Source organism: Neomonachus schauinslandi, chromosome 11, assembly GCF_002201575.2.
Source record: "Neomonachus schauinslandi chromosome 11, ASM220157v2, whole genome shotgun sequence".
Taxonomy (NCBI): Eukaryota; Metazoa; Chordata; class Mammalia; order Carnivora; family Phocidae; genus Neomonachus; species Neomonachus schauinslandi.
In genome coordinates, this window is record NC_058413.1 from 40,208,032 (window position 1) to 40,233,791 (window position 25,760).

Here is a 25,760-nt window from a genome sequence, read left to right on the forward strand (position 1 = left end):
ATGAATAATTAATATATTTTAATAGTAACTATTGCCTTGGAAGTCATGAATATATTCAAAACTGCCGAAAATGGGACACAGAGATTAAACTACAACTTTTGACCTTCAGCGCAATGTGCCAAAATCTGGCCCGAACAGTAAGTATGTACCTTATAACTGAATTGCATTTGGTTGAATCTGAGTAATTCTGCTAATTAGCCAATTTGCAGTTTGTACATTCTCTAAGATATCTGGGTTGGACTGGTGAATGGATTGGAATGAAGAACTAATTCTGTCCACAACAAGGGTTTTAAAGCAGATGGGAGGAGCTTTTCAATCATGGAGTCTTAAGTAACATACTACTCTGAGCTGGAGGCATATTTGAAAATCAAAGTGGAGGAAATAAAAGTTTGATTTGTAATGGTTTTACACAAGAATGAAAACACTGGGGTCAGTCAAAGAGAAATGAGGAAGGAGGAAAGATTTTGAATACTAAATATGGTTTGGGGGAAGAAAAGATCCACATTGACTTTTGCATCAAACTGAGAAAAATACATTATTCTGCACCAAATGAAAACTACTTCTCTTTTTATTTTATTTTTTTTAAGATTTTATTTATTTATTAGAGAGCATGAGAGGGGGGAGGGTCAGAGGGAGAAGCAGACTCCCTGCCGAGCAGGGAGCCCGATGTGGGGACTCGATCCCGGGACTCCAGGATCATGACCTGAGCCGAACGCAGTTGCTTAACCAACTGAGCCACCCAGGCGCCCCTTCTCTTTTTAAAATACAGTACTTTCAGGCACCTGGGTGGCTCAGTTGCTTAAGCGACTGCCTTCAGCTCGGGTCATGATCCCGGAGTCCTGGGATTGAGTCCCGTATCGGGCTCCCTGCTCTCAGGGAGTCTGCTTCTCCCTTTCACCCTATGCCCTCTTGTGCTCTCTCTCTATCTCTCTGTCTCAAATAAATAAAATAAAATCTTAAAAAAATAAAAATAAAATACGGTACTTTCTTTTGAAGTTAAAGCAAATTAGAATGCAGGAAATTAGGCTGTTTTATTACTGTATGAACACTTGATAAATTTTAATCTTTATTCTTCATTTGGTAGAACTTGGATGGAAAAATAGCAGTCATTTCTACTTTATTTTCTTAGGTTTTGCTCCTATGTTTCATAGAATTTATTTCACTTGGGTGAAAACTATTTCATGAAATTCAGTACATTTTAGCAATCTTTAGTGACTTCTCTTCAGTTTTTTAAGGAATGATGTTTTTGAATATATTTACATACTAAGTATGGTAGTAGATATATGGTAGAATATATTTACATACTAAGTATGGTAGAAGAGAAGTACCTTGTTTATTGGGGGTAAGGTTGGGGGACATTTGATTATCATTAGAAAAATAATGCAGACATTCAGATGATCTCTTCCCCATCTGCTCCAACCTCACCAACGTTCTCATTTAGCTGCCAGCCATCTTTAAAAGTGTTTTGTTTTGGAACGCCTGGGTGGCTCAGTCGGTTAAGTGGCTGCGTTCAGCTCAGGTCATGATCCCAGGGTCCTGGGATCGAGCCCCACATCGGGCTACCTGCTCAACGAGGAGTCTGCTTCTCCCTCTCCCTCTGCCTCTCCCCCAGCTGTGCTCTCTCTCTCTCAAATAAGTAAAATTTTTTTAAAAAATAAAAATAAATAAAAATTGTTTTGTTTTTTAAAGCTCTCTGTTCTTTCCTTATAGAACAGCAGTAGTTATTACTTTGGGAGCTACTTATATATCAGAAACTAGACTTAAGGGCGCCTGGGTGGCTCAGTTGGTTGGGCGACTGCCTTCGGCTCGGGTCATGATCCTGGAGTCCCTGGATCGAGTCCCGCATCGGGTTCCCTGCTCGGCGGGGAGCCTGCTTCTCCCTCTGCCCCTCCCCCCTCTCATGTGCTCTCTCTCATTCTCTCTCTGAAATAAATAAATAAATTAAAAAAAAAAAAAAAAGAAACTAGACTTAAAAGCATTTATGTTTTTTTATTTATAAAATTTTTCAGAATATTGATTTACTTTTTTCCTCAGTTATAAATAGTATTTAATTTTGATAATATTTTAGCCTCTGTTCTGAAAAATCACTTTAGTTTCAAGAATTTATCATACGCTTAACCATATTTAATTTGGCAATAGAAAGACCAAAGAATGGATTTTATTTTTTTGCTAAAAATGTGTGTATACATATGTTTTTTTAGGCAGAAGATGATAAAACACCTGTGGATTTAAACAAACACTTGCATCAAATGGAAAAACCTTATAAAGAAGTCTTGACAAGGTGTGGCATCTAAAGCATTAATTCCAGGTTTTCAAACTTTGCTTTTGGATGTGAATACCTTCATTTTGGTGAATAAAACACTCATTTGTGTATAGTATCCTTCAGTCATAATAACTGTTCTTTATTTCAGATACCCTGTTGATGAACTTTTAGATTCTTATCACAACCAAGTGGAACTGGCTCTTCAAATTGAAGTAAGTCTTAATTCACATTTTGGCATGATGACTTAAGGATTCTTGTCTTTTTTCTATCTTAAATATTAGTGTGGTGTTCGAGGAAATATTTTAGAAGGATGATTTAAACTATATTCTTGATGTTGATGTTTGATGACTTTTTTTCTGACCCATCTTGTTAACCAAAATTCTCAATATTGCCTGAGTCAGCACTTCACTTCACTAAAGCTTTATTACTAAGAGGAGCCTTTAGTTCAATTCAAAAAAGCATTAACGGATTTACTATATGTTTACTATAGTTTACTATATGCTAGATGCTGGAGTTATGAAAATGAAAGACCTAGTCCCCACTTGCCAAGAACTTAAAACTAGTGATGGATTTAAACCAAATTTCAATATAGTATAGTAAATGTAGTATAGAGGTATACATTGGGTTCTTTGGGACATCAAAGAAGGGCACTTCTTCCAACTTGAGAGTTCATGGAAAGTCTCTAGGAAGGGAGTTTACCTGAGCCAAGTCAACAGTATGGGTTAGCTAGAAGATAGTTGGGAAGGGCATGTGAACAAAAGCACACAGGCGTGATACCTATGTGGAAATATATGCACTTCTGTAATAGAGCACAGTGTGTGACAGGAAGATTGGGAGAGGACGCTGGAGATACCAGATATAAGTTACCACCTTATAATCCATGTAAACTTTTACTCTGTCCTCTAGATTAGAGGGCCGATTTTGGAACACAGACACACCCATTAGTTTACATATTTTCTGTGACCGCATTTGTGCTCTAATACTAGAGTTGAGTAGTTGGGACAGATACTGTATATTGTGCAAAACCTGAACAATTTACTATTTGCTATTTTATAGAGAAGGTTTGCTGACCCCTGCTCTAGGCATTTAAGATATTTTTAGCTGAGGTTAGGGGGTGGGATGGGGTGGGTGACTTGTTTAGTCTTAAGCTTTGAAATCACTCTGGCCATACTGTGGAAGTTAGATTTAGTTCTGGCAGGATTGGTTTCAGGGAGACTACTTAGGAAGGTTTTTTATAGTAGTCCACGTGAAAGATAATGAGTGGCCAAGGCAAGAAGGAGGGATCTGATTAACAATATTTAGGAGATAAAATTGGTAAGATTTTGTAAGTAATGAGATATAAGAGAAGAAATAGTATAGGATGACTCTCAAATTTCTAGCTACTAATGCATTCTTGTCAGCATATAGACATATTTATTCAATAAATATTTGCTGAATATCTCTTCATTGTGAGGCCTGTTGTAGGTGCTGAGGATATGTCAGTGAGCAAATGAAACTGTAATCCCAGCTCTTAGTTAACACTCCAGTTGGATGAGACAGGCAATAAAACTAGCAAAACATATGCTACATCAGATAGTAAGCACTACAGAGAAAAATAAAGGAGGGTAATGTTGCAGTTTCAACATTTTATTCAGAGAAGACCTCATTGAGAAGATGAATTTGAGCAAAGAACTGAAGGAGAGAAAGAAGCTATCTGGTTATCTAGGGGAGGAGGAGGGTGCCTGGTATATATAAGGTCTGTCTTTCTAGCTAGACTAGAGTGAAGAAGCGGGGAGAGAATGGAAACAAATCAATTAGGAAAATGTTTTGCTAGCTGCAGAGGGTGGGTGGGGGAAAGAGGGGTGGGAGAGGGAGAAACCAAGAGAGGAGCAGATTTGGGTGGAAGATATGGAACTTAATTTTGGACTTTATCTTTGTGATGACTTTTATTCACCTTTTTTTTTTTTTTAAGATTTTATTTATTTATTCATAAGAGACAGAGAGAGAGAGAGGCAGAGGGAGAAGCAGGCTCCCCGCCGAGCAGGGAGACCGATGCGGGACTCGATCCCAGGACCCTGGGATCATGACCTGAGCCGAAGGCAGACGCTTAACCATCTGAGCCACCCAGGCACCCGACTTTTATTCACCTTAATAGCAATGTTAAGTAGGCAGAGCCAGATGCAGGACTTGATCTCACAACCCTGAGATCATGACCTGCGCTGAAGTCAAATAGTCAGATGAAGTCAGGAGTCTGACTTAACCGGACTTAACCTACTGAGCCACCCAGGCGCCTCTTTGTTCCCTTTACTTTTTTTTTTATTTTTTATTTTTTATTTATTTGCGAGAGAGAGAATGAGAGACAGAGAGCATGAGAGGGAGGAGGGTCAGAGGGAGAAGCAGACTCCCTGCTGAGCAGGGAGCCTGATGTGGGACTCGATCCCGGGACTCCAGGATCATGACCTGAGCGAAGGCAGTCGCTTAACCAACTGAGCCGCCCAGGCGCCCTGTTCCCTTTACTTTTAATGCTCTTCCCCCAGATATTTGCATGGCTTACCCTTCAGTTTATTAAGGTCTACACTCAAATGTCTTATCACAGATGTCTTCATGACCATCTTATCTGAAATAGTGACTAAAAATAAATTTTTTAAAATAGTGACTATCATTTATTACCCACATTTTTTATAGCTTTATTGTGGTATAATTTATATACCATAAAATGTACCCATTGGATGTATATAAATCAGTGATTTCTTTTAGTAAATGCATAGATTTGTATAATTATCCCCACAATCCAGTTCTTTAGAACATTTTCATCACTCCCAAAAGTTTCCATTTGCTACTTTGCAGTCATTCCCCATTCCCAGACCCACCCCCAGATAATGCCTGATCTGGTTCCCAGCTTGATAGATTTGCCTTTAATGGAGATTTCATGTCAATGGAATCATACCCTATGGAATCTTTTACATCTGATTTTTTTTCACATACCATACTGTCTTTAAGCTCTGTCCATGTTGTATATAAGTTGTAGTGTGTATCCACAATTTGATACTTTTTTTATTGCTAAATAATTCCATTGTATGGATATGCCATATTTTGTTTATCTGGTCACCAAATAATGGACATTTTGACAGTTTACAGTTTTTAGTTATTATGAGTAATCCTGCTATAAACATTCATGTAGAAGTCTTTGTACATTTTAATTAGGTTTTAGGGGAGGTCAGGAAGTTGCAGAAGTTTTGATTCCGACTGGCCTTAATTTTCTAGAGATAAGGTGTTATTTTACTAAAATGAAGTTAGGGTAGCAGCAAAGGTTTTGAGCCAAGGAATAATGGTTTGGCCTCATATTCTAAAAAGAATGGGAAAGAGACTTGACCAAGAACAAGTAAAAGGAATGTTAAGTGGCATGCAGGTTCCTGCTGAAATTAGGGAATGTTGAATCTGTACAGCTCTGAGATTTTCTTTGAAAGTATTCAACTACCTGGTAGAAGAGGCAGAGAATAGAATCTGAGCTCAAAGACTTAGTTTAGTCAGAATGAATGTGTGAGAACAAAGGAGATTGTGCTAAGAGTATGATATTGTAGTTAATATTCTCATAGGGTATAGTTTTGGGGTTGAAGATGCTATGAATTTTCCACATGGACATTTATATAACTGAAGCTTATTATAGGATATAGGGTAGAAAGGTGAGTATAGAACAGGGAAATTTAAAGAGTCATTAATTAGTAAAAGGTAGTTAATTACTATAAAGGGTAAGAAAGGATTCTAAGGCAGGGTTTGGCATATTATGGCTTGCATGCTAAATCTGGCCTATTGCCTATTTTTGTAAATAAAGTTTTATTGGAACACAGCCATGCTCATTGGTTCACATTTTATCTGTATCTGTTTCACACCATAATAGCAGAGTTGAATTGTGACAGAGACTGTATGGCCCAAAAAGCTTAAAATGTTTACTCTCTGTCCTTTAAAAAGTTTGCCAATCATGTTCTGAGGGGTCCAGAAGTAATAGGTGTGGTAAAGCAGCTGTTAACTCTAGGTGGAGGAACAATGGATAGTGAAGGAATTCTAAGGAGTTATGATAGAACCTCCCCTCCAACCTCGGGCTGAAACCCAGCCTCTTCTAAGAAGGTTTGGCTATCACAGGAACACATAGGTTGCTTATAGCAAAGAAACTTGATAGAGTTGTCGGATTGGGAGACCATGGCCTGGGGGGGCAGCTGAAGCTGGTCTTTGAGGATCACTGGGATCTGAAGCTGAAGTAAAAAATGGAGGACTAGAACCTTGATGAGAAGTGTCTTCATGCTGCTGTTGCGTGAGTGTCTCTTCGGTGCCCTCTATTGACAAAACCTAACATTGTGTCAGCTGGCAAAGGAGAAATGTTTATAGGTCTAGCTTCAGTATCACAAAGTGGAGCAAAGAAGGGTGGATTTGGAATTGATAGACAATAAATTGATAACTGGCATGTAAAAAATGATGGGGACCTGAGCCTCAAAATTGGAAAGGTTTTTGCATGAAGGTGTAGGAGTAAAAGTAAGCAGAAATATAAGTTATGTAAGCAAAAATGGGGAGCTAGAAAATAGACTGTTAGGCCCTGAGGACTGGAGGGTAATTGGGTGTTTGAGAAAATGAGGTAGTTTCATTTAAGCATGAAGGTACAGGGAGCATTTAGATTATGGTTGCCAAGCCTCAAGGGTGGAAAAGTTTAAATTTTTAAGGGATGGTACAGTACTAAGTTTCAGCCCATTCTAACAGTACTTGGCATATAAATTTGGCTTAAATGTTTGATGAATTCATTATGTAAGAATGTTTCTTTTTTTTTTTTTTTTTTAAAGATTTTATTTATTTATGTGACAGAGAGACACAGCGAGAGAGGGAACACAAGCAGGGGGAGTGGGAGAGGGAGAAGCAGGCTTCGCGCTGAGCTGGGAGCCCGATGCGGGGCTCGATCCCAGGACTCTGGGATCATGACCTGAGCTGAAGGCAGACGCTTAATGGCTGAGCCACCCAGGCGCCCCTGTAAGAATGTTTCTTAATGAGACATATACTTTAAAATGATGATGGAGGAATGGGGAGGAAGTTTTAAATATTCTCATCAGGTAAATGATTTTATAATATATTTGTACATGTATATTTTTGAAACATGGTGAAATCAACTGTGGTTGAATACTGTGGAGGAATTGTCCTCAAGGAAGTTTTTTCATCAGACAAGACTTAAAAAGTGATGGTTATACAGATGTAAACGATGCTTAAAAGTTGATTACGTCTAATAACTGTTGCCCATTGTTATTAATATGTGGCCAACCTCTGAAGAACTTGTTTTTTTTTTTTTTTATTTGAGACAGAGAGAACAAGAGAGAGAGAGAGCACATGAGAGGGGGGAGGGTCAGAGGGAGAAGCAGGTTCCTTGCTGAGCAGGGAGCCCAATGCGGGACTCGATCCAGGGACTCCAGGATCATGACCTGAGCCGAAGGCAGTCGCTTAACCAACTGAGCCACCCAGGTGCCCCAAGAACTTGGTTTTTGATACCAAATTTTTGGCAGGCAGGATTGGTGTTTTTAATGTGGAACTTAATCTCAAATGAGAGTAAAAAATAACTCCAGTTTTTTTTAATGACTTAGTAATTTGTTAATAATTTATTATTCTAATATGAAATTAATGGCATTTGTGTATGAATAATTGTCTCAGGCAAAGTGAAAAATCAGACCCGATTTTTCCTATTCAGAATAAAATAGATAATTGAAAAGGTTATTTCTTATTCATCGCAAAAGAGGAAAGGATATCTGTTCTTAAGCACATCTAAAATGTCTAATTTCTGACTTCTACTTTTTATTTTTAAAGAACCAGCACCGAGCAGTAGATCAAGTAATTAAAGCTGTAAGAAAAATCTGTAGCGCTTTAGATGGTGTAGAGACTCTTGCCATTACAGAATCAGTAAAGAAGCTAAAGAGAGCAGTTAATCTTCCGAGGAGTAAAAGTGCTGATGTGAGTATTCTTTCAGTAATTAGCATTTTGTTAAATGAAAATATGTATTTCAGTGAGTATCACTTAAACTGGGAGATTTTTGCTTCTTCCAGACAAAGTGTTATTATTTTAACCTTGGCTTTCACTTTTGAGTTGATTTGGTCACTTGGTAAAGTTGGGAACTCCTAAGAAGAAATGGGCTGCTTTGGAAGAGCTTGTGAGGGTTGATACTGAATACATGGATATCAAACTGTGAACCTTTTATGTGTGGAGGAGGAATTGTGGCATAAGAAAGTTGGTTGGAGGGTTCAAGGTGGATACTGAGCTTCAGAACCTGGGTGGTAATAGTTACCACTTGTCCTTCTGGATGGAAACGTCCATGACTGTCCATGGGAGAAGTTCTGCCTTGGCGAATTCCTCTTCCTCTTGAAAATACCCAGAAGTCTCACTAATAGTGACTTATTACCTCAGAAACAACCAGATTGGGAGTCCTTTCTTGATATCATACTGTTGCTTTTAGTAAAAAGCTCTCCATATGGTATTTCCATGGGGATTTAAGTACCTCTGTTCATAGGGTTGTTCATAGCTCTGATGAAAGGATGAGAGAAGGTATATTACAAGACAATAAATTTAAAGGAAGGAAAAGTTATATTGATGGTATGCCTTTCAACAGATATCTAAGAGATAGGCTCTCTGTGAGAATGAATGGATAAAGCTATCTATATGGTATATAGAGATTTGGGTCTCTTCTCTTTTTTCTTTTTTTTTTTCTAAGAGAGGGAGAGAGAGGCAGGGGTTAAGCTGGACGCTTAACCGACTGAGCCACCCAGGCGCCCCAAAGATATTATACTAATAGTAAAGCAACTATTACTAAGAATATAAACTATCATATTAGTGTATTTATCACTTTTGGGTTTCAAATCTTAATTACTAGACTGATTTCATGAGGCAGATTTTGTTGAGTTTCTATATTGTGCACTAATTTTCAGTTATTCTGGTTTTCTTGATAACTAAAAATCATCTTTATTTGGTTTGGGGTTTTCACTTTCTTCTTGCATTTTTGTTTTGTTTTATTCTACAGAAATTTTTGGGAGGTTTCCTTATATAGCATTTAATTTTTACCTTTAATTTCAGTACATCATGGGCAATTTTCTGACTAATTTCTATGTGTGTATGCAGGTGACTTCACTGTCTGGAGAAGGAGATGTTAGTAAGAGTTCATCTAGGGGTATGTCTTTAAGTTCTTTAAATTTTAGCAATAACTGTTGGTTTTTCAGGGAATTATATTAACAATTTCTTTAAATCTAGGATCTCTAAATCCTGAAAATCCTGTTCAAGTAAGCATGGACCAGTTAACTGCAGCAATTTATGATCTTCTCAGACTCCATGCAAATTGTGGTAGGAGTCCTGCAAACTGTGCCCAAAGTAATAGGAACATCAAGGAAGCGTGGACAACAACAGAACAGCTTCAGTTTACAATTTTTGCTGCACATGGAATTTCAAGTAATTGGGTATCAAAGTAAGTAACTGTTTAAACCAGAATATGTACAACTTTACCCAGAAGCTGTTCTAATTCTATAAAATGTCAGCCATCCACTGTTCTCTTAATATTTAAATGGATGATATAAGAATCACCAGATACCTTTGTGGTTTTCATAAAAATTACAGAGATGTTTGAAGCTGTTGCAATAAAAAATATCACTCACACTACATGCAAAAAACAGGCAGGAAAATATATGTTTAAACTTATAAAGGCAAATGCTAATTAATAAATTAGTCAATTTATGACTGTTTTTCAGCCTTTCCTTTAGAATGAGGGTAATTTGAAACAGTGTGATGGCACTAGGCTCTAGCGCATTTTTTTTTCCTCTTTAATAGTTTACAGTTTACTGATTGCTAGGCTTTGAAGTCTACAAGAGTATATTTTTTCTATTGAATTTTTAATATGGGTTTTTCCTTTTTGATTTTTTTGTCAATACCACAAAGTTTGCCAACTTCAGTTTATGAAATGACATATAAACTGAAAAGTCTGAATGTTTTTAATGAAATAGTTCCATAATAACTTAATGCTATAAAGTAAAATAAAGACTAGTGAAGAGTTACCGAACATAAATTCTGCTTAAGTTGAGCTTTAGATTAATATAATAAAATACATAATTACTTGAAAGTGATATATTAACTCATTTAATAAATACTGAATACCATCTTTGGGCAATGTTCCTCATACTAGGGATTCAGCAGTAAACAAGGCAACAAAAAAATCTCTGCCCTCTTGGAACTTGGCTTTAAATGGGTACTACTACTATGTGAAGATATTTGATTCGTTTAAATGTTACAGGGGTAATACCTTCCACATCCTCCATACAGTTTCATATACACACACAAATTTGGGGACACTAATGGAAAACAAATACTTAGTAGAAGACAATACAGAAAACGGCAGTGATAAGATGGAAAGAAAGTAAAATGCTAAAGAAAAGAAGGACAAATAGAATGAGGTTGAAAAGTAGTCAAGTAGTTAGCTAGAGGTGTTTTGTGAACCAGTGAGATCAGATTTAAAATATATTTCGAATGATTAATAGATTGTATATAGGAACAAAATGGTTAATGTGTAAGCCTAGCAGTAAGTTCGAATCCAGGAGAACACAGTTTTATTGAACCTAAGGCTCCTAGCCTGCAAGATTGCCTGACGGTATCTAACCAGCTCTGTACTTGTGGCAATTAGGGGCTAAATCATTGCTGTCTAATGAGAATACAACAGCATGTATTCCATGGATAGAAGCCTCCTAATAGATTAGAAAGACGGGCTCAGTGCAAGTCAGGCCCATGCACCATTAATATGCTTAACTGACTCAGTTACTTAGCAAAGGAAAATAGCACCTACAGAAGATAATGTTTGTACTTTTTCTTCTAAGAATTTACCTAGAAATAAATAATTATTTAGTGCCATTCAGCTAAAATCTAAAGCTAGTAACTAAGTGAGCACAAAATTGTGATAAGGTTTCTAGCATGGCCCCCTTAGACTGGCACCTGGGGATATATGTTTCCTTCTGTACTCCCTCTGCTATACTTTTTTTTATTTTTGTAGAATTTGCAATAGTTCAATTTCAGATGCTTTCCAAAAATTCAAATGAATGGTGACCAAATAATTTCAGATAATAGTCACTTTTAGAGAAGAATGGCTAATGAAATGCATTTGTATTAGTTAACGAATTTGTATTATCCAATTAAAAAAATCTTTCTTTTCTCAGTTATGAAAAATACTACTTGATATGTTCCCTGTCTCACAATGGAAAGGATCTTTTTAAACCTATTCAATCAAAGAAGGTTGGCACTTATAAGAATTTCTTCTATCTTATTAAATGGGATGAACTGTAAGTGAAAGTTTTGGCTTTTTATTTTTTCAGTATGCCTGCTTTACTTTTTTCTATGTATGCATCCTAGTTTTTGTTTTTATCACAGTTTCCATTAAAATCCACTAAATTCTTACATCTTAAGGTCTCTTCTAGATACTCTATAGAAGAGACAAATTCTCATTTAAAAATCTGAAATACTGTTCTGAAAAATTACATATTGTTAAAATTACAGAACATGCCATTAATTATTCTTAGACTTTGTCAAGTTGAAACTGTAAATTTACATATAATTATACATACAAACCATAGAAATACGGTTTTCATAACATTGCTTAGTTTAGTATTTATTCTGTAATACTGTATATATGAAGCGTAGTTCTTGGTTAACATTAGAAAATTAAATCCATGTACAATATTTTTTGCACTGTTAATATTTTTAAAATACTGTTTTTAAACTAAGGGAATGCTAAAAAAAAATAAATAAATAAACTAAGGGAATGCTTTCACTATTTAGGCAGGTATGTAATTGCAGAACTTTTTATTCTGCATTTATTGTTTTCCTATTTTTCTTTTATCTTTTTAAATTACAAAAATAATGCATCTTTGAAAACAATAATACAAAAATATGTATGGGTAAAAAGGGTGTCATTTTATTTCCAACACTTACCGTCTTACGACTCCTCAGAGTGACCACTTTTGACCCAATGTATCCTTTCAGACTTAAAAATAAAATTTAAAAAGATAAACATATATGTCTGCTTGTGTGTATGTGTGTGTGTGTATATATATACACACACATATATATACACACATATACATATATATATACACACACATATATGTACATATGTATCTGAATCAGAAATACTCATTCATCTAGTTTTCCCTAAAGGAAATAAAAATGACTATTATTTTGCCTAGAAATTGACATTATCAAGTCTTGAGTAAAGGCACTAAGAAATTTCTTAAGAAATATTACATATTTGAAATTTTAATGAAATTTATTTAAGATTTTTTTATAGTACGTATTGGCCAAGTTTGCTACTTAAGTAAAAGTTAGTTGGGATTAAAGATTTTTTTAGTAAGTCAAATGAAATACCTAAAATTGTCAGTCTTATTAAATGGTTAAATTTCATATTTGATCTAATTTGTTTTTTTCTATTAATACATTTTTCCCCCCTTAGAATCATTTTTCCCATCCAGATATCACAATTGCCATTAGAATCACTTCTTCACCTTACTCTTTTTGGAATTTTAAATCAGAGCAGTGGAAGTTCCCCTGATTCTAATAAGCAGAGAAAGGGGCCAGAAGCTTTGGGCAAAGTTTCTTTACCTCTTTTTGACTTTAAACGGTAAGTGTTACTGAATTGTGATGGTGAGTTACTGTGTACACATCTGCAACATCAGAATTGGCTAGAGAATGGGGTGGGGAACAATGACATATATGAGATAATTTGCTTCTCAGTTTTTCCAGTGTGATAAAAGGAGGTTATTTCAGAGACACAGATCAGAAGAAATCACAAAGTTATTTTGCTATAGTTTGAACATATCTATCTGGGTATTTAGAGGATTGTTTGCCACTCACTATTCCAGGAGAAAAGCAGCAGCCAGTTCACTTTCTGTCATTTATGCAAAGTACTATGTTATTGACATAATAGTCATGGTCTTATAAGTTTCCTTGATACCAATAAAACAATTACCATTTTTCCTCTTCTCATACTTTTCCCCATTCTTCTCCAGTTTCAGAGTCTACAACTATACCTTATTTCCTTCTCTTTACCTGACTGATATACCCTTACTGCTGTGGGCCCCTGGCCTTTAATCTCCAAAAGCCTCTCATGTACAAAACCTTATTGATCTTTAGGGGTAAGGAATTCCTTTTGAGCCTTGTGTCTAATAGCCACTGGGGTAGTGTAATCTAACTGGCCTTTCAACTGACTATTTTAATTATGTTTTAAATAGTAGTATGTTCCATGAGACTGTCAAGCGTCTATCTAAATGGAAAAAAAAAATCAATTGAATAAGCTCCAGATATGTTTCATACAGTACACAGTAACATTTTGCCCAGTGATAGCACATTAGCATATTAAAGTATCTCTAAAGTTCTGCAGTCAAGAAGCCTATTGTGTTTAATAACAGTATTACTATGATGACAAACGCATAGCATTTATGCTATGCTATGTGAAGGAGGGAAATTGTGTTCTCAATTGTGATAAATTAGTGTCCGGGAACAATTATGTGAGAAAATTAAATGTAATTGCATCATTATCATTAATTTTTATAAATAAGTCTGTTCTGGGGCACCTGGGTGGCTCAGCTCAGTCAGTTAAGCATCTGCCCTCAGCTCAGGTCATGATCCCGGAGTCCCAGGATGGAGTCCCACCTCAGGCCCCCTGCTCAGCGGGGAGTCTGCTGTTCCCTCTCCCTCTACCCCTCCCCCTGCTCCTTCTCTCTCTCTCTCTCTCTCACTCTTCAAATAAATTTTTAAAAATAAGGCAATTCTGAAAACCAGGGATCTTTGCTTCATTAAAGAAGTACCATCACTTTTTGCCACTTTTATTGTCTAGTAATAAATGGGTTGTTTTTTGTTTATTTTTTGGGTTTTTTTGATGAATGATATAACACTCTTTAAAAATTCAAGAGAGTAAGATGAAGGGCAGTTGACTTTTGTTAGACAAATAGTTTGCATCCAGCACTCTGCTGTTAAAACAGTGAGCAGATGGCATTAAGCTTGAGACTTTGCCAAGTAGTGTAGTTGATCTAGGTAGGTCATGTTAGGTCTTAGCATTCAAAAAATATTCAAAGGGAAGATGGTTAAACATTAATATAAAGTGTTAATGATTTAATTCAGTTAGCTTACTGTAGTATAGTGATCAGAAATCCTGGTCTTGAAATTCTTTTTTTAAATGTATTTATTTATTTGTTTGTTTGTTTGTTTGACAGAGAGACACAGCAAGAGAGGGAACACAAGCAGGGGGAGTGGGAGAGGGAGAAGCAGGCTTCCTGCCGAGCAGGGAGCCTGGTGTGGGGCTCGATCTTGAAATTCTTTTTAAAAATAACTTATGTTGGGGTACCTGGGTGGCTCAGTCAGTTAAGTGTCTGTCTGGCTCAGGTCATGATCCCATGGTACTGGGATGGAGCCTCGAGTTGGGCTTCCCTGCATAGCAGGGGATCCTGCTTCTCCCTCTCCCTCTGCTTGTATGCTCTCTCTCTCTCTCTCTTGCGCTCATGCTGTCTCTCAAACAAATAAATAAAATCTTAAAATAAAAATAATTTATGTTTAAGGTGCAACCTGCATACAACCTGATGAAGTCACTCCCAGGGGGAAGCCAAAAAACGTAGAGGCATTTCAGTCAGCCTCAATAACAAATGAGTTCTTAACTCATTTTTAAATAAACAGAATCAAGCATTTAACCTGCCTTTCCTTTACAGTTGTATCTCAGGCTTACCAAATAATTGATGTGAGAAAGTTAATAGAAAAATTCCAGCTAATAGATTCTCAAGAAATGATAGAATATCACAATTTTGTAACTCCTACTGAAATAATAGATTTGGGCAGGGTTCCTCAGTCTTGGCACTACTGATATTTTGGGCCAGATCATTCTTTGCTGTGGGAGACTGTCCTGTGCATTGTAGGATGTTTGGCAGCATCCCTGTCTTCTGCCCACTATTTGCCAATAGTACCCCCTAGTTACCAACCAAAAGTGCCTCCAGACCTTGCTGGGGGCAAAATCACTCTTGGTTGAAAACCATTGATTTAAGCAGTGATTATCAATGCTTGCTTAACACCATTAAGTGATTAACTTTTCTGGAACTTTATAATGGGTAGTTTAGACTGACTGGGCCCAAACAGACTGATTCTCTTAACTTCACAGAAAGAGAGAGAAACCAAACAGTGTGCCTTTTTATTTGATTGATATAATAGGAAGTAGTATGCAATTCTACCTTTATTAAGTATTCTTGCCAGATAACTAAACCTGAATCAGATCAAGCCTCTAGATCTAACTACTACTTTATGAAAATGTAGGAGATAAAGGGACATCCTAAATGACACTAGAGGAATGCAATCGGTAAAATCCAGGATATAGAAAATTCTTAGAACAAAAGACCTGATTTCCTCAACAAATGGCGGGGATAAAAAAGAGAGGAATAATGTATAGGTAAAAATAAGAGTCAGCAAACTTTTTCTGTAAAGAGGGACCAGATAGTAGTTTAGGCTTTGCAGGTCATAATACAGTTGATGCTTGAACAGCATGGGGGTTAGCAGTGCCTTTCCTCTCCACCCAACCCCCCATGCGGTCAAAAACATGCAAATAACTTTGACTCCCCAAAAACTCAACTACTAGCCTGCTGTTGACCAGAAGCCTTATTGATAACACATAGTTAATTAACACGTATTTTGTATATTAATATGTATTACAGTGTATTCTTATAATAATGTGAGATAGAGAAAAGATGTTATTAAAGTCATAAAAGAAAATACATTTATAGTACTGTATCAAAAAAACCCTTGTACAAGTGGGCCTGTGCAGTTCAAGGGTGTTATTCAAGGGTTAACTGTAATCTCTCTCACAAATGCAAAAGCAAAGGCAAAAAGCAACAATAATCAATATGTAAATGAGTCTGGCTTCCTTCTGATAAAAGTTTATTTACAAAACCAGGTGACAGGCCTCCAGTTAGGCCCTTAAATTAAAATATACTTTGAAAGACGTCAACCAAATGCAATGTTGGAAGTTGCTTGGATCTTTATTTGAACAACCAACTGTAAATAAATTTGTGAGACAATCCAGGAAATTTGAATACTGACTAGATAACTGATGATTTTAAGTAATTATTGTTAATTATTTTAGGAGTGATAATGGTGGTATACTTATTTTAAAATAAAACTTTTTTTAGAGAGATATAAAAGTATTTACAGATGAAATAATATCAGAATTTGCCTTAAAATCGAGTTGGGGGTGAGGGTGGATCTGAAAAGAATATAATGTGTCGAAGATTTAAAGGCTGTTAACTTTCAAGAGAAAACATTAAGACTAGAGTCTAGTTTTGGAAAGGCTATTTGCTATTTGAATAAAATGAATAAAGTTTGATGAAGTTTATAGTTTCCTGCTTTTATGTATCTCATGTTATTTTTCAGAAATTTATTCTGTGTAAAGATATATCAATGTCTTACTGATAAATGTTTTTAATTTAAGTAGACCATAAATTGGTAGTCTAGGGTAAAGGTCAGCATACTCCAGCGCACTGCCTGTTTTTTGTAAGTAACAGTTTTGTTAGAACACAGTACACCTTTATTTATGTATTGTTCATGGCTAATTTTGCAGTATAACAGCAGGGTTGAGTCTGCAACAGAGATTGATCCAAAAAGCCCAAAATATTTGCCATCTGACCCTTTACAGAAAAGACTTGCTGACCCCTGGTTTAGAGCACAGATACAACTTCTCATCTGAAATGATTAGTGTTTTACTATAAAGTGGGTATTGGTTTCCTTGGCATGTGGTTTGTTCTTAAGGTGAAAGTCACTGAGGAGTTATGTAATCCAAACTATTACCTTGAGATGTATTCCATTGTAGATGATCTTCAAAGACTGTTCTTCACCTTCCTATTTATAAAAGTTGCTTGCGGGTGGGGGCGCCTGCTAACTCAGTTGCAAGAGCGTTCAACTCTTGATCTCTTTTAAAAGTTGCTTTGGGGACAAGTGACTCTGAGTCTTTACCCTTTTGTGTTCTATCCTCAACCCCATTCCTCCCAAGATATATTATTTCGTTCTCCCCTCCCTTTGTCCCAACCCCCACTCTTCAATACATTTACCTGAAGTATTAATACACTATGGAGAGGGTCTCTTTTTGTCTAATGGATGCTTAATAAATGTTTGGAAAAACATTTCAAATTTATTACCATGTGATGTGAATTTTTTGTTTTGTGTGTGTGTATGATGTGAGTTTTGAAGCAATTTTTAAAATGAAAACTACAAAAATAAATAAAATGAAAGCTACAGTATTCTTCTGTCTACATTCATGAAGGTTTTTAACATGTGGAACTAAGCTTCTGTATCTTTGGACTTCGTCACATACAAATCCTGTTCCCGGAACAGTACCCAGAAAAGGGTATGTGATGGAAAGAATAGTGTTACAGGTAATGGTACTTCTTGATACATGGGGAGGTTGAAATTTCTTTTTAAGATGTATATGTATTCCATGATTTGGATTGTTAACTAAAGAAGCCTAATCGATCTTGTTTGATCTTAGGACCTGTCTTCAATTTAAATGTTAATAAACCATTTCCTATTTCTGAGAAATAGCAAAAAAATGAACTTGTATCCATCCCATGTAATATATGTGTATTAGCAGTGATGGTAATCACTTTCAGCAAAAGGACATTAATTCAATATTCAATCTAATAGTCACCCTGATGGCTAAGAATCAGTTTTCTCAAAGACAATGTGGTAGATATGTGGACTATTTAGCTGCAATCTGATCAACCTCTGTTAAATTTTTAAGGTTGATTTTCCTTCTCCTACATTTGATGTCATTTATACTACTCCTCAAGTTGACAGAAGCATTATACAGCAACACAACTTAGAAACATTGGGGAATGATACAAAAGGGAAACTTCTTGATATTCTTCATAGAGACTCATCACTTGGGTATGCTCCTTTGATTTTTGTTTTGCCTGGGTATTTCTTACATTGTGAATCTCAAGTTAATAGTTTATTATATGCCCTGATTTAGTTCATGATTTAGTAATCTTGGTATGGAAAGTTTTCTATTTGTTTTTTAATTCTATAAAAAAAGCCATATGACTACATAAAACTTTCAAAATTTGTACAAGTCAAACTTTTACATGATCAAAAGGCAAACAAAGGGGCTCCTGGGTGGCTCAGTCATTAAGCGTCTGCCTTCGGCTCAGGTCGTGATCCCAAGGTCCTGGGATCGAGCCCCGCATTTGGCTCCCTGCTCAGTGGGAAGCCTGCTTCTCCCTCTCCCACTCCCCCTGCTTGTGTTCCCTCTCTCACTGTATCTCTCTCTGTCAAAAAAATAAATAAAATCTTAAAAAAAAAAAAGGCAAACATTGAGAACTAAATTTACAGTAAATATGAATGTATTTTTTAAAAGTATATAAACTTTTTTATAGCAATAGAAAAACCAACAACTTAGTAATAGACAAAGAATATGACTAGATAATATTTTGGAGAAGAAATATACAGTGCCTTTTAAATATCTGAAAAGAAGTTTGACTCCTCAGTAATCAAGAAAAGGAAAATTACTACAAGATAACATTTAACACACATGACTTGGTTGAAAATTAAAATGTCTCATCATATAAAGTGTTGATGAGGATACAGAAAAATAGGAATTAAACTGTTGGCAAAGGAGCTTTGGGAGAGCAATTTGGCAAAATCGATAAAGGTCACAATGTACATAGTAACCTAGTAGTTCTGTTTCCATTTAATTATATATCTTAGAGAAAACCTCTCATATTTGCTTATGGAGTAAAGAATATTCATTGCAGTATTTGGATTATTGTAAAAGTGACAGGGAATGTCCATCAGGAAAGGTTAAATTATGGTACATTTATCCAGTGGAGTATTATGTAACTATTAAGAATGAACTTATAGCTATATGTACTAATATGTAAGATGTTAAATGAAGAAAGCAAGGAGCGGAATAGTTTATGTGATGTGTTACTACTTACATAAAGAAAAAAGAATCTACACATACGTATGTATATGCTTCTATACAAATAGACTATCTCTGGAAGGATATGCAATCTTATTAGGCAGTTGTCACTGGGAGGGAAACTGGAAGGAGAGACTAAGCTGTGCACCTTTTTGCAATATTTGAATTTTTTTCAGGGCTCCACATGACATGAATGCTTCAGTGCATGTATTATACACAAAAGCAGTTGGATGGGTAGTAAAACAGTGACTGTTTCATTCACATAAACATTTGTCATTAAGACTAAATTAGAGTCTCCCAAACAAATACTTCTTATTTTGAATGTTCCTCATTTGAGCTGTACAATCATCTTCTAAAATCATCTTCTAAAATGTAATAGCATTTTTTTTTTTTTTTGCATGACATTTGTTTTACTTGTATAAAATGGATGAAATCCTTGCTCTTAGGGTGGTTTCTGCTTATTCAACTCTGATTTCTAGTGCTTGGCATCTGGTTAGAGCTCAATAAATTTTTATTATACAGAATTATCCTTCATTTTCATAACTAAGACTTTTATCAAGGCAGAATGATTTCTTTCTATCCCCCAAATTAGAGTAAATTAGTAGTGTTTGCTGTACATTGCATTTTTCTATTCCAAATTAGTATTAATGATTCTACCAAGAAGTGGCTGTCCTAAAATGAATAAATTTTTTATTTGTATTTTTAATCATTGAGGTTATAACTCATGATATCATTGAGAAATAATTTAATTGTTATATATGCAGACTTTCTAAAGAAGATAAAGCCTTTTTGTGGGAGAAACGCTATTATTGCCTCAAACACCCAAATTGTCTTCCTAAAGTACTAGCAAGTGCCCCAAACTGGAAATGGGTTAATCTTGCCAAAACTTACTCACTGCTTCAGCAGTGGCCGCCATTGCACCCACTGACCGCGTTGGAACTACTTGACTCAAAGTAAGTTAACCATGACTGAATGTACTTGCTCTATTTTACTGTTGCCAGTTTTTCCAGTAAGGTGTATTATGTTGCAGGAATACTTCCCTTTGTTTTAACATGAAAGCAATTCAGTGCAATATAATGCAATATACATAGCAATTCAATGCAACATACTTTTTGTGCTGGGGTTATTAAAAAGAGATGTCAGGGGGTGCCTGGCTGGCTCAGTTGGTAGAACGTGGGACTCTTGATCTCAGGGGGGTCATGAGTTCGAACCCCACGTTGGGTGTAGAGTTTACTTTTAAAAACAAATTAGAAAAAGAATAGAGATGACATGTCATTTAAAGACTAACCTAAAGGGGCACCTGGGTGGCTCAGTTGGTTAAGCGTCTTGACGTCAGCTCAGGTCATGATCCTGGAGTCCCTGGATGCAGCCCCACATCAGGCTCCCTGCTCAGTGGGGAGTCTGCTTCTCCCTCTGCCCTTCACCCTGCTTGTGCTCTCTCACCCTGCTCGTGCTCTCTGGCTCTCACTCTCTGGCTCTTGCTTTCTCAAGTAAATAAATAAAATCTTAAAACAACTAACCTAAAGAGGGATTTAACTTCTAAATTTTGAATAATTTGTTATATTTTTATGATGTAACTCAAAATTTTCATAAGCTTAAGGTTTCTGAACAGTCCTGAAGTTGAATTTGTATAGTACAGTAAGATTTTTCTTCCTAAAAAAAAAAAAAAGAAACACATTGCATTTGAATATAGAGCTATTTGAATATTCTTTGTCAGGTATAGATGAAGATTGTGTTTCTAGGAAATATAGCTTCACTAGAAAGAAATCACCATCAAATCTTGATTTTTGTGGTACTTCTCTAGATTTGCTGATCAGGAAGTAAGGTCCATAGCTGTGACCTGGATTGAGGCTATAAGTGATGATGAACTAACTGATCTTCTTCCACAGTTTGTACAGGTGAGTTTTTTACTAGGTTACCTGTCCACGGTACTCCACCCATTTTTTATGAGTAGGGAACTTGCTAAAGGATCCCCATTCTGTTTTGATTAAAAGTACTTCTGTGGGAATGTTGAGGTACCTTATGTTTCGATGTAGTATGAATTTTTTTCCACTATTGTTAGCTGCCACACTTGAGTATTATATATATGTACCTGGATTTTTAATTCTCACATTTTTAGATTCTCAGAACAAATCAGACTTGAACTTTTCTTTGATTTTTCTTTACTAGCCATTTAAACATACTAATGAATCTTATTCCCAAATCTACACTTTTCTGCTTGATTTCATAACATATATAAGTTAATTCATCTGTTTCATTTTTATCAGTGTTTTCTCTTTCCTCATAATGGAGTATGGGTTTGACCACTAGTAATTTTTATTTTCCTTTATGTGTAGGCTTTGAAATACGAAATTCACTTGAACAGTTCATTAGTGCGCTTCCTTCTGTCCAGGGCATTGGGAAATATACACATAGCACACAATTTATATTGGTAAGATTTAAACTTTTTTTTAAGTAATTTATTTCCATTCCTAGTATTTATAGAGATGATATACTCTGAAAGTCTAAATGGTATGTTCAGACTGCTTATTATCAATACCAGATGTTTGATTAAGGGCATTATTAAAGAAGCCAGATTTTTATGTCCTTAGAAATAAAACCAAAAATAACAAAACTCTTTATTGCAAAGATATTTGGCATGTTAGAGCTCCATAATAATGAGTTCTTAGATAGCTTAAAATAAATTCCTGGATACCAAAAAATGAACCTAAGTTGATATTCAAGAGACATTCATCCAGTTTTCAGAAGTGGCTGACATAAATATTTTGCTGTATTAGGCTCCTCAAGGATGCCCTGCATGATGCACAGTTTGGTGCCCGATACGAACATGTTTTGGGTGCTCTCCTCTCAGTAGGAGGAAAAGGACTCAGAGAAGAACTTTTGAAGCAGACAAAACTTGTACAACTTTTAGGAGGAGTGGCAGAAAAAGTAAGGCAGGCTAGTGGATCAGCCAGACAGGTATGTACCCAAAAGAGGGAACATAAATATTTTGATGTTAAAGGAACTCTACAGTATTAATGAGTTGTTATTCTTTACCAGTAGGCATCCAATAGACTCTAACTATACCTATGCTATTTTGAACAGATGAATTCAAAGGTTGTTTAAAACCATAGGAAAAGATTTTACAACCTAACTCAGAAAATTAGTGTTTTTTAATTCCCATGCTTATGAATTCCTTCCTGGTCACAATTGTTCTCTTGAGTTTCTTTTTCATTATTTTGTTTTTTTACTTTTTTGTAACTGTAAAAGTAATGCAACTATGAGTTGTTGCTAATGTTTAAAAAATCCAAATAAGGGGCGCCTGGGTGGCTCAGTTGGTTAAGCAACTGCCTTCAGCTCAGGTCATGATCCTGGAGTCCCGGGATCGAGTCCCACATCGGGCTCCCTGCTCGGCAGGGAGTCTGCTTCTCCCTCTGACCCTCCTCCCTCTCACTCCCTCTCATGCTCTCTGTCTCTTGTTCTCTCTCCCGCAAATAAATAAAATCTTAAAAAAAAAAAATTAAAATCCAAATAAATTTATAGAATAAAATTTTTTAATTAAAATTTTAAATTAATTTAAAAATTAAAAATTTTCCAGGTCATTTTCTCCCTGTTAGGTATCTATTATTCAGTTTGCTTTATGTCTTTTCTGGTCTTTTATATGACTTTACACATATATATACACTTAAATATATATATATATATATATATATACACAAATGTTTGGATTTTTAAAAAATTTTTATGGAAATATACACATACATACACACACACACATATTGTTGTTGAGATAAAATTCACCTATTCATTGTCTTTTAGTACATTCACAATGTTACGCAGCCACTACCACTAATTCCAGAACATTTTCATCACACCAAAAAGAAAGCCTGTACCCACTAACTTTTCACTCCTCATTCCCTCCTCCTCCCAGGCCTTGGTAAGCATTAATCTGCTTTCTATTCTATGGATGTACCTATTCTGGACATTTCATTTAAATGGAATTATAAAATATGTGGCCTTTGTGTCTGGTTTCTTTCACTTTGCCTAATATTTTCAAGGTTCATCCATATTCTAGCATGTATGAGTACTTCACTTTTTTTTTATGGCTGAATAATGTTCCGTTGTGTGGATATACCACATTTTGTTTATCCATTGATGGACATTTGACTTGTTTCCATATTTGGCTACTATGAATAATGCTGCTATGAACATTTGTGTGTAAGTTTTTGTTTGGATACCTCTTTTCACTTCACCTAGGAGTGGAATTACTGGGTCATAAAGCAATTTTATATTTAGCTTTTTGAGGAACCACCAAATCTTTATCCAAAGTAGCTTCATCATTTTATATTCCTACTAGCAATGTAAAGGATTCCAACTTCTCTACATCTTCACCAACATTTGTTATTTTCTGCCTTTTTAAAAAAAATTACAGTCATCTTAGTGGGTATGAAGTAGTATCTCCTTGTGGTCTTGATTTGCATTTCCCTAATGATCAATGATTTTGAGCACATTTTTATGTGTTTGTTGGCCATTTGTAATCTTCTTTGAAGAAATTTCTAAGTTTTGGGGGTTGTCTTTTTGTTGAATTGTTCTTTATGTATTTGGGATATTAGACCCTTATCAGAGACACTGTTTAAATATTTTCTCCCATTCTCTGAATTATCTTTTATTTCCTCAATAGTGTCCTTTAATGCACAAAAGTTACTAATTTTATGAAGCTTATTTTTCCTTTTGTTGCTTGTGCATTTGATATCTAAGAATTTGTGGTCAAATCCAAGGTCACAAAGATATACACCTGTGTTGTAGGAGTTTTATGGTTTTGCTCTTATGTAAGTCTTTGATCCATTTTCAGTATTTTTTTATATGCTTTGAGGTAGGGATTCAACTTTATTCTTTTACCTGTAATTATCCAGTTGTCCTAGCACCATTTGTTTTTTGTTTTTCCAGCTTTTTGTACAATTTTATTTTCTCCCTTCATAATGATATGATAGCCAAATTTTGTCTTAACTGGGGAGGGTCTGTAAACACTGGCTTATCCAGCCCACTTAAAGGCAAGGCAAATGCTGCTTTCTGAAGTGGTCCCACCATGGAACCTCTGGTCATCCAACCCACATCACTTTATCTTCACTATAATGTGCAGCCATTTTATTTAATCTCATTCCAGACTTTAACTTTTCCATAGGTTCCATGATTTTCCCATGTTTTTCCACACAGAATGTGTCTGCCACCACCTTTGGCGCGCTGAGACTTATGTCAGAACTGTCACTCCCAGAGGCTGCTCCCCACCTCCCCTCTCTTTGCCAGAACTGCTTTTTCCCTTGGGCAGCATCTTCAAAACCTCTCAGCACCATTTGTTGAAGAGCCTGTTCTTTCCCATGATGATCTCGGCACCTTTGATGAAAATCAGTTGACCATTGACATATAGGTTTATTTCTGGACTCTGAATTCTATTCTGTTGATCTATAAGACTATCCTTACGCCATACTGTTTTCATTGTTGTAGCTTTGTGGTAAGTTTTGAAATCAGGAAGTATGAGTCCTCTAACTTTGTCCTTTTTCAAGGTTTTTTGTTTTTTTGGTCTATTCAGAAGTCCCTTGCAATTTTGTCTGAATTTTAGGATTATCTTGTACGTTTCTGCAAAAAGGAAGTTGGAATTTTGATAAGAATTGTGTTGAGTCTGTGGAGCGCCTGGGTGGTTTAGTCAGTTAAGCATCTGCCTTCATCTCCGGTCCTGATTCCAGGGTCCTGAGATTGAGCCCTGCATTGGGCTCTCTGCTCAGCAGGGAGCCTGCTTCTCCCTCTCCCTCTGCTGCGCCCTGTGCTTATGCTCTCCCTCCCTCTCTCTTTCTCTCTCTCTGTCGAATAAATAAAATCTTTAAAAAAAAAAAAGGGGGGGGCGCGCCTGGGTGGCTCAGTTGGTTGGGCGACTGCCTTCGGCTCAGGTCATGATCCTGGAGTCCCCGGATCGAGTCCTGCATCGGGCTCCCTGCTCGGCGGGGAGTCTGCTTCTCCCTCTGACCCTCCCCCCTCTCATGTGCTTGCTCTCTCATTCTCTCTCTCTCTCTCTCTCTCAAATAAATAAATAAATAAATAAAAAGAATTGTTTTGAGTCTGTAGGTTAATTTGGAAAATACTGCAATCTTAAATAATACTAAGTCTTCCAGTTCATGAGCACAGGATGTCTTTTCATTCATCTAGATCTTTAATTTCTTTCAGCACTTATGTGTTTTTTTGTGAGTTTTTGTTTTGTTTTTGCAAATTGCTTTTTTTTTTTTTTACTTCATCTTAGAGAAGTGTGAAGATTTATGTTACACTTCACTTCATGTTTCATGTTACACTTCATGTTTCTTAATGGGTACATAATATTACAAGGTATTGTAGCGTAAATTGTGAACCATTACCTCTGTAGGTTGTTTACACATTTTTCTTTTTCCAGTCCTACAATAAACTATAGTGAATAAGTTTTTGCCCCTTTGCTACTATTTCCTTATATGATACTACTGTGGGTGAAATAGCTGAGTCAAGATCTGTGTATATTTTTAGTTC

General features: G+C 35.9%; 1 protein-coding gene and 1 pseudogene across 1 annotated transcript in view; one reads left to right on the forward strand and one right to left on the reverse strand.

Moving 5' to 3' along the window:
• Positions 1-25,760, forward strand: part of PIK3C2A (phosphatidylinositol-4-phosphate 3-kinase catalytic subunit type 2 alpha) — a 98,308-nt gene that overhangs the window by 48,288 nt on the left and 24,260 nt on the right. Inside the window, exons 6-19 of the mRNA XM_021685318.2 lie at positions 26-137; positions 2,202-2,281; positions 2,412-2,475; positions 8,078-8,221; positions 9,380-9,428; positions 9,509-9,719; positions 11,452-11,574; positions 12,741-12,908; positions 17,580-17,691; positions 18,057-18,202; positions 20,000-20,188; positions 21,040-21,133; positions 21,572-21,666; positions 22,013-22,193. Coding sequence (XP_021540993.1) covers positions 26-137; positions 2,202-2,281; positions 2,412-2,475; positions 8,078-8,221; positions 9,380-9,428; positions 9,509-9,719; positions 11,452-11,574; positions 12,741-12,908; positions 17,580-17,691; positions 18,057-18,202; positions 20,000-20,188; positions 21,040-21,133; positions 21,572-21,666; positions 22,013-22,193 — 1,768 coding nt within the window. The remainder of the gene's footprint in view (positions 1-25; positions 138-2,201; positions 2,282-2,411; positions 2,476-8,077; positions 8,222-9,379; positions 9,429-9,508; positions 9,720-11,451; positions 11,575-12,740; positions 12,909-17,579; positions 17,692-18,056; positions 18,203-19,999; positions 20,189-21,039; positions 21,134-21,571; positions 21,667-22,012; positions 22,194-25,760) is intronic.
• On the reverse strand, positions 23,459-24,543 carry LOC123326200 (annotated as a pseudogene).